The sequence below is a fragment of the Oncorhynchus keta genome, chromosome 25 (assembly GCF_023373465.1).
Source record: "Oncorhynchus keta strain PuntledgeMale-10-30-2019 chromosome 25, Oket_V2, whole genome shotgun sequence".
NCBI lineage: Eukaryota > Metazoa > Chordata > Actinopteri > Salmoniformes > Salmonidae > Oncorhynchus > Oncorhynchus keta.
In genome coordinates, this window is record NC_068445.1 from 20,889,825 (window position 1) to 20,907,568 (window position 17,744).

General features: G+C 42.3%; 1 protein-coding gene across 4 annotated transcripts in view; it reads right to left on the minus strand.

Annotated features, from left to right (window-relative positions):
- The window catches only part of LOC118358391 (AP-1 complex subunit beta-1), a 47,170-nt gene that overhangs the window by 7,555 nt on the left and 21,871 nt on the right, over positions 1-17,744 (minus strand). For all 4 annotated transcript variants that reach the window (XM_035736175.2, XM_035736173.2, XM_035736174.2 and 1 more), the window contains exons 18-21: positions 17,497-17,626; positions 12,752-12,836; positions 12,044-12,130; positions 1,771-1,925 (exon numbers count right to left, since the gene is read on the minus strand). In XM_035736175.2, the coding sequence (XP_035592068.2) occupies positions 1,771-1,925; positions 12,044-12,130; positions 12,752-12,836; positions 17,497-17,626 (457 nt within the window). The remainder of the gene's footprint in view (positions 1-1,770; positions 1,926-12,043; positions 12,131-12,751; positions 12,837-17,496; positions 17,627-17,744) is intronic.

The following is a 17,744-nucleotide window of genomic DNA, read 5'->3' on the forward strand; positions in this document are numbered from 1 at the left end:
CACTCCAGATCATGCCCATCTCTATTCACCCTCACTCCAGATCATGCCCATCTCTATTCATCCCTACACTCCAGATCATGCCCATCTCTATTCATCCCTACACTCCAGATCATGCCCATCTCTATTCATCCCTACACTCCAGATCATGCCCATCTCTATTCATCCCCACTCCATCCCTACACTCCAGATCATGCCCATCTCTATTCATCCCTACACTCCAGATCATGCCCATCTCTATTCACCCTCACTCCAGATCATGCCCATCTCTATTCATCCCCACACTCCAGATCATGCCCATCTCTATTCACCCTCACTCCAGATCATGCCCATCTCTATTCATCCCCACTCCAGATCATGCCCATCTCTATTCATCCCTACACTCCAGATCATGCCCATCTCTATTCATCCCCACTCCATCCCTACACTCCAGATCATGCCCATCTCTATTCATCCCTTCACTCCAGATCATGCCCATCTCTATTCACCCTCACTCCAGATCATGCCCATCTCTATTCATCCCTACACTCCAGATCATGCCCATCTCTATTCATCCCTACACTCCAGATCATGCCCATCTCTATTCATCCCCACTCCATCCCTACACTCCAGATCATGCCCATCTCTATTCATCCCTACACTCCAGATAATGCCCATCTCTATTCATCCCTACACTCCAGATATTGCCCATCTCTATTCACCCTCACTCCAGATCATGCCCATCTCTATTCACCCTCACTCCAGATCATGCCCATCTATATTCAACCTCACTCCAGATCATGCCCATCTCTATTCATCCCTACACTCCAGATCATGCCCATCTCTATTCATCCCTACACTCCAGATCATGCCCATCTCTATTCATCCCTACACTCCAGATCATGCCCATCTCTATTCACATTCACTCCAGATCATGCCCATCTCTATTCATCCCTACACTCCAGATCATGCCCATCTCTATTCATCCCTACACTCCAGATCATGCCCATCTCTATTCATCCCTACACTCCAGATCATGCCCATCTCTATTCATCCCCACACTCCAGATCATCCCCATCTCTCCTTACACTTCAGATCATGCCCATCTCTATTCATCCCCACTCCATCCCTACACTCCAGATCATGCCCATCTCTATTCACACTCACTCCAGATCATGCCCATCTCTATTCATCCCTACACTCCAGATCATGCCCATCTCTATTCATCCCTACACTCCAGATCATGCCCATCTCTATTCATCCCTACACTCCAGATCATGCCCATCTCTATTCATCACTACACTCCAGATCATGCCCATCTCTATTCATCACTACACTCCAGATCATGCCCATCTCTATTCATCCCTACACTCCAGATCATGCCCATCTCTATTCATCCCTTCACTCCAGATCATGCCCATCTCTATTCATCCCTTCACTCCAGATCATGCCCATCTCTATTCATCCCTTCACTCCAGATCATGCCCATCTCTATTCATCCCTTCACTCCAGATCATGCCCATCTCTATTCATCCCTTCACTCCAGATCATGCCCATCTCTATTCATCCCTTCACTCCAGATCATGCCCATCTCTATTCATCCCTTCACTCCAGATCATGCCCATCTCTATTCATCCCTTCACTCCAGATCATGCCCATCTCTATTCATCCCCACTCCATCCCTGCACTCCGCTCTGCTGTCACTGAAGTGATTCTTATCCACCAGTCTTTCCTAGATTTCTCTCTCCTTCAATAAAAAGTTGTTCTCAGTCCCTCCCCTGTCTCTGTGCTCACCGTGTAGTTGGGGTTTCCAGCCTGCACCCTCAGTTCAGCCAGCACCCAGATACCATTGGACAGTTTGATGGACATGTAAAGCATGTCCTGGCCGTCCACCGTGCGCTTGGCTATGGTGAAGATGTTACTGCCCTGCAGCTTGCTGCTGGCTGCATCTGTTTTGGGGGATAAGAGAATAACCCTCAAACACAATCTGTGTCACTTCTTCAACTTGAAATACACAGTTCCCATTTTAAGACGTTATATTGTCAGTTACTTCAGAAAGTTCAAACCCCTAGACTTTTTCCACTTTGTTACTATACAGCCTTATTCTAAATTGTATTAAATCTATATTTTTTTGCAATCTACACAAAATACCTATAATGACAAAGAAACAGGTTTAGAAATACGTGCACATTTATTAAAAATAAAAACAGAAATACCTTATTTACATAAGTATTCAGACCCTTTGCTATGAGACTCGAAATTGAGCTTAGGCGCATCGGTTTCCATTGATCATCCTTGAGATGTATCTACAACCTGGGAGTTCACCTGTGGTAAATTCAATTGACTGGACATTTTATTTATTTCACCTTTATTTAACCAGGTAGGCCAGTTGAGAACAAGTTCTCATTTACAACTGCGACATGGCCAAGATACAGCAAAGCAGTGCGACACAAACAACAGAGTTACACATGGGATAAACAAATGTACAGTCAATAACACAATTGAAAAATCTATATACAGTGTGTGCAAATGTAGTAAGATTAGGGAGGTAAGGCAATAAATATTCCATAGTGGCGAAATAATGACAATTTAGCAATTAAACACTGGAGTAATAGATGTGTAGAGGATGAAATGTGCAAGTAGAGATACTGGGGTGCCAAGGAGCAAAAAAATAAATAACATGGGGATGAGGTAGTTGGGTGGGCTATTTACAGATGGGCTATATACAGGTGCAATGATCAGTAAGCTGCACTGACAGCTGATGCTTAAAGTTAGTGAGGGAGATGAGTCTCCAGCTTCAGTGATTTCTGCCATTCGTTCCCGTCATTGGCAGCAAACTGGAAGGAAAGGAGGCCAAAGGTTGAGTTGCATTTAGTTTTACTTGCATTTAAGAGCAGTTGGATCCCACGGAAGGAGTGTTGCATGGCATTGAAGCTCGTCTGGAGGTTAGTTAACACAGCGTCCAAAGGGCCAGATGTATACAGAACGGTTTCGTCTGCGTAGAGGTGGATCAGAAAATCACCAGCAGCAAAAGTGACATCATTTATGTATACATAGTAAAGAGTTGGCCCGAGAATTGAACCCTGTGGCACTCCCATAAAGACTGCCAGAGGTCCGGACAACAGGCCCTCCGATTTGACACACTGAACTCTGTCAGAGAAGTAGTTGGTGACCCAGGCAAGGCAGTCATTTGAGAAACCAAGGCTGTTGAGTCTGACGATAAGAATGGGGTGATTGACAGTCAAAATCCTTGGCCAGGACGATGAATACAGCTGCACAGTACTGTCTTTTATCGATGGCGGTTATGATATTGTTTAGGACCTTGAGTGTGACTGAGGTGCACCAGCTCGGAAACTAGATTGCATAGTGGAGAAGGTACTGTGAGATTTGAAATGGTCGGTGATCTGTTTAACTTGGCTTACGAAGACCTTACAAAGGCAGGGTAGGATAGAGATAGGTCTAACTGTTTGGGTCTAGAGTGTCTCCGATGACCGCGGAAGCTTTCCCATCTTTAGGGATATCAGACAATACGAGAGAGAGGTTGAACAGGCTAGTAATAGGGGTTGCAACAATTGCGGTGGATTATCTTAGAAAAAGAGGGTCCAGATTGTCTAGCTCTGCTGATTTGTAGGGGTCCAGATTTTGCAGCTCTTTCAGAACATCAGCTATCTGGATTTGGGTGAAGGAGAAATGGGGGAGGCTTGGGCAAGTTGCTGTGGGGGGTGCAGAGCTGTTGACCGGGGTCGGGGTGGCCAAGTGGAAAGCATGGCCAGCCGTAGAAAAATGCTTATTGAAATTCTTGATTATCGTAGATTTATCAGTGATCACAGTGTTTCCTAGCCTGAGTGCAGTGGGCAGCTGGGAGGAGGTGCTCTTATTCTCCTTGGACTTTAGTGTCCCAGAACATTTTGGAGTTTGTGCTACAGGATGGAAATTTCTGTTTGAAAAAGCTAGCCTTTGCTTTCCTAACTGCCTATGTATAATGGTTCCTAACTCCTAAAGTTCTTAAAGTTGCATATCGTGGGGGCTATTCGATTCTAATGCAGTACGCCACAGGATGTTTTTGTGATGGTCAAGGGCAGTCCGGTCTGGAGTGAACCAAGGGCTATATTTGGTTAATAGTTCTACATTTGTTTTGAATGGGCATTGCTTATTTAAGATGGTGAGGAAAGCACTTTTAAAGAATAACCAGGCATCCTCTACTGATGGAATATCCTTCCAGGATACCCAGGCCAGGTCGATTAGAAAGGCCTGCTCGCTGAAGTGTTTTAGGGAGCGTTTGACAGTGATGAGAGGTGGTCGTTTGACCGCGGACCCATTACGGACGCAGGCAATGAGGCAGTGATCGCTGAGATCCTGGTTGAAGACAGCAGAGATGTATTTAGAGGGCAGGTTGGTCAGGATGATATCTAAGAGGGTGCCCATGGTTACGTATTTAGGGTTGGTAGGTTCCGTGATAATTTGTGTGAGATTGAGGGCATCTAGCTTAGATTGGTGTGCTAAAGCAGTGAATAAAACAAACATAGGGAGGAGGCTTCTGATGGTAACATGCATGAAACCAAGGCTTTTACGGTTACAGAAGTCAACAAATGATAGCGCCTGGGGAATAGGAGTGGAACTGGGGGCTACAGGGCCTGGGTTAACCTCTACATCACCAGAGGAACAGGGGAGGAGTAGGATAAGGGTACGGCTAAAGGATATAAGAACTGGTCATCTAGTGCGTTGGGGACAGAATAAAAGGAACAGATTTCTGGGCGTGGTAGAATAGATTCAAGGCCTAATGTACAGAGAAGGGTATGGTAGGATGTGAGTACAGTGGAGGTAAACCTAGGCGTTGAGTGATGAGACCCGTTGTAATCCAGGTTAGGTCTCCACATGTGTGTGGGGTGGGACAAAAGAGCTAGACTGAGGGCTCTACAGTGAAATATAACATTAAGAACTAGCCAAGACAGCAGTAGACAAGGCATATTGACAGAGAGAGGTATAAAGCAATCAGAGGTGTTGATCAGGAGAGCTAAGACAACAACGAGTAAATGGCGATGAATGGGCAGAGCGGGTCAGTTAGGTACATAGAGGACCGGAGTTTGAGGCTGGGGCCGACAGGTAAACAAAATGAGGTACCGTGTTATTGAAAAGTCCAGTTGGCATCAGCTGTGTAGCCGAGTGATCATTGGGTCAAAAAAGAAGCAATAGTTTGTAAAGGCACACACCTATCAATCAAAAAAAGGTCCAACAGTTGACTGTGTATGTCAGAGCAAAAACCAAGCCCTGAGATCGAAGGAATTGTCCGTAGAGCTCCGAGGCAGGATTGTGTCAAGGCACAGATCTGGGGAAGGGTAACAAAACATTTCTGCAGCACTGAAGGTCCCCAAGAACACAGTGGCATCCACCATTCTTAAATGGAAGAAGAATGGAACCACCAACACTTTTCAGAGAGCTGGCCAACCGGCCAAACTGAGCAATCGGGGGAGAAGGGCCTTGGTCAGGGAGGTGACCAAGAACCTGATGGTCACTCTGACAGAGCTCCAGAGTTCTTCTGTGGAAACGGGAGAACCTTCCAGAAATACAACCATCTCTGCAGCACTCCACCAATCAGTCATTTATGGTAGAGTGGCCAGATGGAAGCCACGCCTCGGTAAAAGGTACGACAGCCTGCTTGGAGTTTGCCAAAAGGCACCTAAAGACTCAGACCATGAGAAACAAGATTCTCTAGTCTGATGAAACCAAGATTGAACTCTTTGGCCTGAATGCCAAGCGTCACACCTGGAGGAAACCTGGAACCATCCCTATGGTGAAGCACAGTGGTGTCAGCATCATGCTTTGGGGATGTTTTACAGTGACTGGAAGACTAGTCAGGATCGAGGAAAAGATTAATGGAGCAAAGTACAGAGATCTTTGATGAAACCTGCTCCAGAGTGCTCAGGACCTCAGACTGGGGCTAAGGTTCACCTTCCAACAGGACAATGACCCTAAGCACACAGCCAAGATAACACAGGAGTGGCTTCGGGAGAAGTCTGAATGTCCTTGAGTGGCCCAGCCAGTGCCCGGACTTGAACCTGATCGAACGTCTCTGGAGAGACCTGAAAATAGCTGTGCAGCAACGCTCCCCATCCAAACTGAAAGAGCTTCAGAGGATCTGCAAAGAATGTGAGAAACCCCCCAAAATACAGGTGTGCCAAGCTTGTAGAGTCCTACCCATGAAGACTATGCTAAAATCGCTGCCAAAGGTGCTTCAACAAAGTACTGAGTAAAGGGTCTGAATACTTGTCAAATTGATTTGTAACATTTTTAATACATTTGTACAATTTATAAAAACCTGTTTTTGCTCTGTCATTATTGGGTAGTCTTGAAAGAGTTCCCACATATGCAGAGCCCTTGTTGGCTGCTTTTCATTCACTCTGTGGTCCAACTCATCCCAAACCATCTCAATTGGTTTGAGGTGAGGGATTGTGGCGCCAGGTCATCTGACGTAACACTCCATCACTCTCCTTTGTCAAATAGCCCTTACACAGCCTTGAGGTGTGTTTTGGGTCATTGTCCAGTTGAAAAACAAATGATAGCTCAAACCAGATGAGATGCCGTATTGCCGCAAACCAGATGGGATGCCGTATTGATGCAGAATGCTGTGGTAGCCATGCTGGTTAAGTGTGTCTAGAATTCTAAATAAATCCCAGACAGTGTCACCAGCAAAACACCCCGACACCATCACAACTCCTCAATGCTTTACTGTGAGAAATACACATGCATAGATAATCCGTTCACCCACACCGCATCTCACAAAGACAAGGCAGTTGGAACCAAAAGTCTCAAATTTGGACTCAACCAAAATTCAAATTTCCACCGGTCTAATGTCCATTTCTCGTGTTTCTTGGCCCAAGCAAGTCTCTTCTTCTTATTGGTGTCCTTTTTAGTAGTGGTTTCTTTGCAGCAATTCAACCATGAAGGCCTGATGTACAGTCTCCTCAGAACAGTTGATGTTGAGATGTGTCTGTTACGTGAACTCTGAAGCATTTATTTGGGCTACAATTTCTGAGGCTGGTAACTCTAATGAACTTATCCTCTACAGCAGAGGTACCTCTGGGTCTTCCATTCCTATGGCGGTCCTCATGAGAGCCAGTTTCATCATTGCACTTGATGGTTTTTGCGACTGCATTTGAAGAAACTTTCAAAGTCCTTTACATTTTCCAGATTGACTGACCTTCATGTCTTAAAGTAATGATGGACTGTCATTTCTCTTTGCTTATTTGAGCTGGTCTTGCCATAATATGGACTTTGTCTTTTACCAAATAGGGCTCTCTTCTGTATACCATCCCTACCTTGTCACAACACAACTGATTGGCTCAAACACATTAAGAAATTCCACAAATTAACTTTTAACAAGGCACACATGTTAATTGAAAAGCATCCTAGGTGACTACCTCATGAAGCTGGTTGAGAGAATGAAAGAGTGTGCAAAGTTGTAATCAAGGCAAAGGGTGGCTATTTGAAGAAAATTAAATACAATACATTTTGATTTGTTTAACACTTTTCTGGTTACTACATGATTCCATGCAAGTTATTTCATAGTTTTGATGGCATCGTTATTATTCTATAATGTGGAAAATATTAAAAATAAAGGAAAACCTTTTAACAAGTAGGTGTTGTAAAACTTTTGACCGGTAGTGTATATATGAACCAGTGTGTGCCTGGGAGAAAACGATTGAAAAATAATATACATTTATTTTCAATCATTTTCTCCCAGGCAAACACATTGCCACATGTTCACTAAATAAAACATTGATAAGTAGCCCCTGGGTGTTGTTAGTTTATAGTAGACAACCTGTAACACAAGCCTATCAAAATAAAGTCGCACTCCATGTATAGTCTTCCAGCAATTTAATTGGTATTTACCAACGTTTTGGCATCACTGTGCCTTCCTCAGGGTAATGTCATGAATACTTGAACCAGGTTATGTATGCACACAGTGCAATTAGTGCAACCAATGACAGTAGTGAGGGGTGTGTCATAACGATTCAATTAAAATGAATTAGTGAAACAAAAAACAAGTGTATATCATATTAAATATATTATGCTATTGTTACCATATAGAAACAATGGAATATTGTACATCATATTAGCATCAACATACATTGTTTCATTGAATTTCCCATAATAATTTCATATTTCATTTTTGTTACATGTAATCCTTTGGTTCAACCTTAATATATAATGTACATCATCAACAGGTCGCAATATAGGAGATAGTTTGGTGAGATCTGACATGCTCCCTGAGCCCACTCAAGACACTCTTGACACCTATCCCAAATGGGTATTACAAATGTAGCTCATGCACAGTGCAATAGCACCATAAAAACATCTTTCTTCAGACACCCACATACAGGTCAAAAGATCCCTTTTAGGAGTATTATATCATGCAAGACCAAGGGAGTAATCTATCTCATCACCTGTTCATGTGGAAAAGACTATGTAGGACAAACGAAAAGACAATTAAAACAACGCATAGCTTAACACCGCAGCTCAATCAGGTGTAAGAATATTGACTATCCAGTAGCAGCTCACTTTGTTGAAGCTAACCATCCAATCTCCTTCCTCAAATACACAGGCATTGAGCATGTTGCTCTACCAAGGAAAGGTGGTAACATTGAGATCCTACTACCTCAAAAGGGAGGGTTAATGCATATCCTATCTAAAAACATTGACCCCTAGTGGTCTGAATATTGACTTTGATCTCAGACCCTTCTTATAAACAAGTCTTGTAAATTTAATTTTTTTTTTTTTTTTACAGCTTATTAGCGTACACCTAATATGTTCCCCCTGTTGATGATGTACATTATATATTAAGGTTGAACCAAAAGATTACATGTAACAAAAATGAAATACAAAATTGTGAAATTTTATGAAACAATAATGTAGGTTGATGCCAATATGGACAATATTCCATTATGTTTCTGTATGATAACAATAGCATAATATTTAATACGCCATATAGTATTTAAAAGTTTCACAAATTAATTTTAATTCACTTAATCATTATGACACACCCCTCACTACTGTCATTGGTTACACTAATTGCACTGTGCATACATAACCTGGTTCAAGTATTTCATGACATTAACCTGAGGAAGGCACAGTGATGCCGAAACGGTAAATACCCATGACATTTCTGGGAGACAATACATGGAGTGTGCGACATTATTTTGATAGTTTATTTGCCGTCAGTCAGCACCTCCACACAAACTATTATTCTGGGCGTGCGCCAGCTCCTGTATTTAAAACAATCTACTATAACTGAGGGAATCAGAATGAAGCAATATGATGGCTATCTAATAGGCCTCCATGCAGAGGCCTGGACCTTCAGCTATTTTACTGTTCAACTTTAAAATGTGAAGGGGTTTGGGGACAGCATTGCAATCAGAACCATAATGGAACCAGGCGGTTGTCCATCATCTGCTCTGGGTCCTAGTGGAGCTTTTCCTTCTCAGTCCATAAACCATACTATTTCAGTTCTTCGGCTAATACACAAACACACACAGTGAGGTCGGGCACTGATGTTGAGCAATTAGGTCTGGCTCGCTGTCGGCGGTCCAATTCAACCCAAAAGGTGTTGAATGGGGTTGAGGTCAGGGCTCTGTGCAGGCCAGTCAAGCTCTTCCACACCGATCTTGACAAACCATTTCTGTATTGACCTCACATTTCTTTTCCACAGGGGCATTATCATGCTGAAATAGGGAAGGGCCTTCCCCAAACAGTTGCCACAAAGTTGGAAGCACAGAATAGTCTAGTATATCATTGTAAGCTGTAGCGTTAAGATCTCCCCTCACTGGAACTAAGGGGCCTAGCCCAAACCACGAAAAACTGACTTGTTGGAAAGGTGGCATCCCTGAGCTCTTCAGTAAGGACATTCTACTGCCAATGTTTGTCTATGGAGATTGCATGGCGGTGTGCTCGATTTTATACACCTGTCAGCAACGGGTGTGGCTGAAATGGCCAAATCCACTCATTTCAAGGGGTGTCCACATACTTTTGTATATATAGTGTATAACAGGCATAGAAAGAATTCAGAGAAAGTGAGCTTTCTGAAACAAGCCTCTTTTCATGTCTGTGGCTTTATTCATCTGCAGAGCACTGATACAACTCTGCCATAGTCTAACTAAGCTCTTGCTCTTTCATTCAAAAGCTAAACTCTTAATTTTCAATTACAGTTACTCTGTTTAAACTACCTTGCATAGCAAAGATATACTCCTTAATTAACTTGCCCTTGTCTCTCTGTCACACTACAGGAAGGTCTAAACCATCAATTTTCACTCTACAGGAAATTAAATCTATTCAGGAAAATAAACTATAAGCTGGCATTAGTCATTTAGCTCAGACCCAACTGTTTTCATGCGTGTGTAAAATCTTATTATCACATGTAAATAAGGTCAGCAGGTTACCTAACGAAATAAAGTGCATTGAGGAAGTATTCAGACCTCTAGACTTTTTCTACTTTTTGTTACGTTACAGCCTTATTCTAAAATGGATTGAATTGTTTTTTCCCCCTCAATATACACACACACACACACACACACACACAGCAAAAAACAGGTGTAGAAATTGTGTAGAAATTGGAGCAAATTTATTACAAATAAAAAAACTGAAATATCACATTTACATAAGTATTCAGACTCTTTACTCAATACTTTGTTGAAGCACCTTTGGTAGCGATTAACCTAAGGTCTTCTTGGGTATGACGCTACAAGCTTGACACACCTGTGTTTGGGGAGTTTGTCCCATTCTTCTTTGCAGATCTTCTCAAGTTCTGTCAGGTAGCGTCGCTGCACAGCTATTTTCAGGTGTCTCCAGAGATGTTCGATCAGGTTCGAGTACGGGCTTTGGCTGGGCCACTCAAGGACATTCAGAGACATGGCTTGGCTGTGTGCTTAGGGTCGTTGTCCTGTTGGAAGGTGAACCTTCGCCTCAGTCTGAGGTTCTGAGCACTCGAGCAGATTTTCATCAAGGATCTCTCTGTACTTCGCTCCCTTCATCTTTCCCTCGATCCTGAAAAGTCTCCCATGCTGCTGAAAAATATCCCCAAAGTATGATGCTGCCACCACCACCATGCTTCACCGTAGGGATGGTGCCAGGTTTCTTTCAGACGTGACGCTTGGCATTCAGGCCAATGAGTTCAATCTTGGTTTCTTCAGACCAAAGAATCTCGTTTCTCATGGTCTGAGTCCTTTAGGTGCCTTTTGACAGGATGAATACTGCAGAGATGGTTGTCCTTCTAGAAGGTTCTCCCATCTCCACAGAGGAACTACGGAGCTCTGTCAGAGTGACCATCAGGTTCTTTGTCACCTCCCTGACCAAGACCCTTGCTCCGGTTGACCGGAAGGCCAGCTCTAGAAAGAGTCTTGAAGGTTTCAAACTGCTCCCATTTAAGAATGATGGAGGCCACTGTGTTCTTGGGGACCTTCAATACTGCAGACATTTTTTGGTACTCTTCTCCAGATCTGTGCCACGACACAATCCTGTCTCGGAGCTCTACGGACAATTCCTTTGACCTCATGGCTTGGTTTTTGCACTGACATGCACTGTCAACTGTGAGATCTTAAATAGACAGGTGTGTGCCTTCCCAGATCAAGTACAATCAATTGAATTTACCACAGGTGGACTCCAATCAAGTTGTAGAAACATCTCAAGGATGATCAATGGAAACAGGATGCACTGGAGCACAATTGTAAATAAGTGATTTCGGTTTTTAATTTTGAACAAATTTGCCAACATTTCTAAAAACATGTTTTCACCTTGTCATTATGAGGTATTGAGTGTAGATTGATGAGGGAAAAAAAACAATTGAATACATTTTAGACAAACGCTGTAACAAAATGTGGAAAAATTCAAGGGATCTGAATACTTTCGAAATGCACTGTGTATCCATTAAATAGATAGAACCATGTCCGGTCAGAGCTCCAGTCTGTTTCCACAGCCCAAGTTACATGTCAAGCTGTCTTAACACATATAGCATGTAGAGGTACACATTCTCCTCCTCTCTCCTCTCCTTTTATCCCTCAGTGTTTGTCTGTCTCACCTGAGTTGAGATGACAGTCTTTGATCTGGAACTGAGACTCGTTGTCATTAGGAATGTCTTTCCATGTGGCCAGGAACACCTGACGCTCTGGGGACAGATACAAAGAAGAGTTCAGGTGGTGGGAAAAATTGAGAAACAGTGAAAGAAAGAAAGAAAAATATGAGGGAGAACGAGGACGAGAAAGCAAATGGAAATAAAAAACAAATGAAAGGTAAACAATTTGTTGCGGTGCTGAACAGTGCGGTCCCTGCTGCGCTTTTAGGATCCGGAACATTAGCTCCCAGCAGCGTTCCTACTGCTCCCCCATCTGCAGTCTCCACAGGGGGACAGACACCCCCACATTCCCCCAGAACCAATCAACCAGAGCGGGAAGGGCAAATTGGACCCAACGTCAGGATTGTGTGATCTGAGAGCAAATGCATGACAAGATACTTGTGTGCACGCAAACACAGCTTCTAGGAGATTGATGTAATGGTCAGGGGCTGACCTTATCCTGGTTTGAGGCTATTGACAGGTGACACAATATGTTCATGTTTTAAATGCATGTCAATTGTAGTCTTTTGTCTGTAATGTATTTTTTGATTTGTGTCGGTCCCCAGTAAGACTGGCTGTCGCCATTGGCGTCGGCAAATGGGGATCCTAATAAATCAAAACTCTAAAATCAACAGTGACGCACTGATTCACTGAGTAGTTTATTCAGACACTCACCCATCTTTCCATCTTCCACAAACAGCATGCTGATGGGGTATTGGCAGCTGAAGTAGAAGACGTCAATGTTGTTCTTCACAGCCACCTGTGAGAGTGATCATACAGAGGGGAGGGGGAGAGAGAGGAGGGAAAGGACGGAGATGAAGAGGGCAATCTATGACTCATTGTTTTCAAGTGGTCTGAAAGGACAGACACTGCAGGGCATGTGTGGGGTTATTGAACAAGAGGTTACTGTCCTGTGGAGACGACAACACACACGATAGCATCCACTGCACTCTGTATTCTACTACACAATGTGATCTCTCCATCCCTTTCTCTGTATTTGTGAGGCCCATTTGCTAAGGCAACATCTTTTATTCCTCCCTCAACGTTTATCCATTCTGTTCTTCCTCGGACAACTTGAGAATAAAGAGAGCATGCTATAAAAAATATAAAAAATATTTACACAGACCAGAAGATGCATAAAAGGCCATTTGACTAAATCTTCATTGAAGCTTGACATAGGTGCATCCCAAATGGCACCCTATTCCCTTTATAGTACACTACTTTTGACCAGGGCCCACACAATATAGGGAACAGTTGGGATTAAACCACAGTCTACTCTCCAAGAACTTTGTGGAGCCTGGAGCAGTCACCGTATTGATCAGCCTGCTCTATAGAAGAGTGATGAGGACCATGAGGTTGAGTTGAGCCTGTGGCAGGAAGGGCATGACAGGAGAAACTCTTGCATAATCCATAAGGGAGTATTGGTGCTGTGTGGACAGAGTGCCTCTCTGCCTGGCAGGCTGTCTATACTGCAGTTGGGCTATTCTGTATCCCTCGGTCACCCTACGTCTCTCTCGAACCTTCACACAATTGACTGGATAATAATGGAAACTGTTTTATTATCACTGCTGCTAAACTATTTGGTTTTATAGCCTACAGTACCATCATACAAGTCCTGGGCATGTATGGATCAAATAGTTTAGCAGTGATGCGTAAAGTATTTCCATAAGCTGATACGAGAACGTGACTGTTGGCTAAATAACCGTCAGCAGGTACAGTACAGAGGCCACAGCTTTTCCTCCTCCTGTAGGAATACACCCGGCTGGGAGGAGAAGTGTTGGCGCCAAGGGAAACAGAGCAGAGCCGTGATGTAGACTAATACCACAGAGTGGGGTGACCTCTAATGACTATCCCCCACCTCTCGCTCATTTCTCCTGGACTCTCATCTCCTCTCACCAGGTGCACAACGTTGCATCCTTCCACCCTCGTTCCAACCTCTCGTCCCTCTAAGTCGTCAGAGGACTGCTCTGATCCAAAGAGGCCCCGTCTCAGTTATGGTTCTGAACTAAAAACTAGTTCAAGAAACTTTCTTGGGTCATATTTCATCCTTAGTTTCTGTAGCACAGGAATTTAAATAACCTGACATTTGAACATGGTTTGGGGTGAAACCATGACACAGCTAAGACTAGGGCTGGGCAATATGTCCAAAGTACAGTATTTTTTTTTTTAAATGGACGCAAAGACTGTTAGACGGTATTTTTAGTTGCTGACTAAAAAGTTGTACATTTGCTTTATGAGTAGTGAGTGATCCTAGGGTGCTTTATGGAGTAGTGAGTGATCCTAGGGTGCTTTATGAGTAGTGAGTGATCCTAGGGTGCTTTATGAGTAGTGAGTGATACTAGGGTGGCAACACATACAATTCTAAGAGATGTCAAGGAGTCTTTCTCCATTCTGATTGTTTTATACTGTTCAATTCAACCTAAATAAATTTCAGCACTTTTATCATTTCTGCATTTCCCTGCACTCAATTGCAGTGGTGGAAAAAGTACCCAATTGTCATACTTGAGTAAAAGATAAATTAATTGAAAATTACTCAAGTAAATGTCACCCAGTAAAATACTACTAGAGTTAAAGTCTAAAAGTATTTGGTTTTAAATATACTTAAGTAATGTCAACATTTTTTTTTTTACAGATAGCCAGGGGCACACTCCAACAGTCAGACATAATTTACAAACAAAACATTTGTGTTTAGTGAATCCTCCAGATCAGAGGCAGTAGATGACCAGGGATGTTCTCTTGACAAGTGCGTGAATTGGACCATTTTCCTGTCCTGCTAAGCATTCAAAATGTAACAAGTACTTTTGGGTGTTAGGGAAAATGTATGGAATAAAAAGTACAGTATTTTATTTAGGAATGTAGTGAAAAGAATAGTAAAGTACAGATAGCAACAACAAAAAAACACTTTAAAAAATACTTTCAAGTACTAAAGTACTTTACACCACCGCTCAATTTTGAATTTCCACACTGCCACATAGGGCTGCAGGATATGGGCTAATAATCTAGGACTTATATTTATTAACCAAATGTTGCAATTGCGATTTGACTTGCAAATTAGAGCAAAACTGTTGGTAACGTGGAAGTGGAATGACTATTCTAATATATAGTTAGAATAGTGGGCACTTTGAATACAGTGTTGTTTGAGATGACAACGAATTAAAATGCCAGGGAGGATTTATTGTGACAGGGTAGGAACTAAAGTGTTGATACGTGTTTCCTAGGGGACCCTATAAGCTTTGGCTACATTGCATGTTCTCTCTTAGCTACTTCATGTAGCTAACATATTCATGCTTTGCATAGTCATCTTTGATTTAAAAGATACTGTTGCAGAAACAACATGCCGATTCAGGTTTACAACATCACTGGTATTATCCGGCTGTATTAGCTAGCTACGTTTGCTCTTACTCTGTACATTTATTAGCGGCACAAGATTTAGGGCAACTTGCCAATAAAATAAATTAGCTTTTTGCTGATGTAAGAAACAAACTAATAGTGTCATTATTGAACGCTAGTGGATTTATATTAAGAAGCAAAGTGAAAACAGTATTGTTACATTGACCATGCAGACTGAACACAAGTGTCTCGTGGTTGAGTAACAAAATGCGCGCCTTGAGTGACAGGGGGCGCGGCTAGGTCTGTGTGGAAAGTGGCACCGGGAGAAAGAGCTGAGAGAGATGACTCAAGTAACAAACTATACAAATTGACATTACACATGGCGTATCCCATTTAACAAACCTAAACATTCAAATACCGGTATAGAAGGTAAAGTAAAAACCCAAACCGGTCCCTGCATCAATACAATACAGTATACTGCCCAGCCCTAGCTAAGACAATGTGAATAACATCAACTGGGGGCTGCACTATATAATTTAACAAGACATACAGTTCCTTCAAAGTATTCATTCACCTTGACTTATTCAACTTTTTTTTGTTGCAGCATGAATTAAAAATGGATTCAATAGATTTCTCACCCATCTACACAACACCCCATAATGACAAGTAAAAACATGTTTTAAGAAATGTTTGCTAATTTATTGAAAATTAAATACAGAAATTTAATTTACATAAGTAGAATGAGCTTTGGCAGCTGTAAGTCTTTCTGGGTAAGTCTCTTAAGAGCGTTACACACCTGGATTGTACAATATTTTCACACTTTTTCAAATTCTTCAAGCTCTGTCAAGTTGGTTGTTGATCATTGCTAGACAGCCATTTTCAAGTCTTGCCATTGATTTTCAAGACAATTTAAGTCCAAACAGTAACTAGGCCACTCCAGAACATTCAATGTAGTCTTGGTAAGCAACTCCAGCGTATATTTGGCCTTGTGTTTTTGGTTATTGTACTGCTGAAAGGTGAATTGATCTCCCCATGTCTGTTGGAAAGCAGACTGAACCAGGTTTTCTAGGATTTTGCCTGTGCTTAACGCGATTACATTTAGTTTTATCCTAAAAAAAAAATACTCCCTAGTCCTTGCCGATGACAAGCAGTCCCATAACATGATGCAGCCACCACCATGCTTAAAGATATTAAGAGTGGTACTCAAAGTTAATTTCTTTGCCACATTTTTGCTGTTTGACTTTCGTGCATTCTTGAAAACTGGATGTATGTTTTGAGAATATTTTTTATTCTGTACAGGCTCTCTTCTTTTCACTCTGTCATTTAGGTTAGTATTGTGGAGTAACTACAATTTTGTTGATCCACCCTTAGTTCTCCTATCACAGCCATTAAACTCTATAAATGTTTTAAAAAGTCACCATTGGCCTCAGTGAAATCCCTGAGCGTTTTCCTTCCTCTACAGCAACTAAATTAGGAAGGACACCTGTATCTTTGTAGGGACTGAGTGTATTAATACACCATTTAAAGTCCTATTAATATCTTCACAATGCTCAAAAGGATTTAGAATGTTTTTTTTTGTACCAATAGGTGGCCTTCTTTGTGAGACATTCGAAAACATCCCTGGTCTTTGTGGTTGAATTTCACTGCTTGACTGAGGGACCTTACAGATAATTGTATGTGTGGGGTACAGAGATGAGGTAGTCATTCAAAAATCATGTTAAACACTATTATTGCACACAGAGTGAGTCCATGCAACTTATGTGGCTTGCCATAACAAAAGGATTGAATTTGTATTGACTCAAGATATAAGCATTTCATTTAATTAATTTGTAAACATAACTAAAAACATAACTCCACTTTGACATTATGGGGTATTGCATGTAGGCCAGTGACAAAATCTCAATGTAATCCATTTAAATTCAGGCTGTAACAACGAAATGTGGAAAAAGTCCAGGGGTGTGAATACTTTCTGAAGGCCAAAGCTGACATCACATGTGGTAACAATATTTCAAGCTGACATTTAAAACAATTAACTCTTCACGTAGCCTAGTTTTCTGAAACATCCTGTACAACTAATGTGGGAAGGTTACCTGCAGGTTGTTGAGAGGATCCATCTTCATGACTGGCCCGACAGTGCTGAGGGGGAGGCTGACTTCAATTGTCTGGTTTGGGCCAAGAGGGGTGAGGACCTGAAGAGGGCCGGCAGGGGCCAGTCCAAAACTAGAGAAAGATGAGTCCAAGTCAGAACCAGAAACCACCCAAGAGGAAATCACATTCAGACAAGAGGTGGATGGGTTCAATGACAGTCATTCAGAATGTGAGCTCACATCAGTCACAG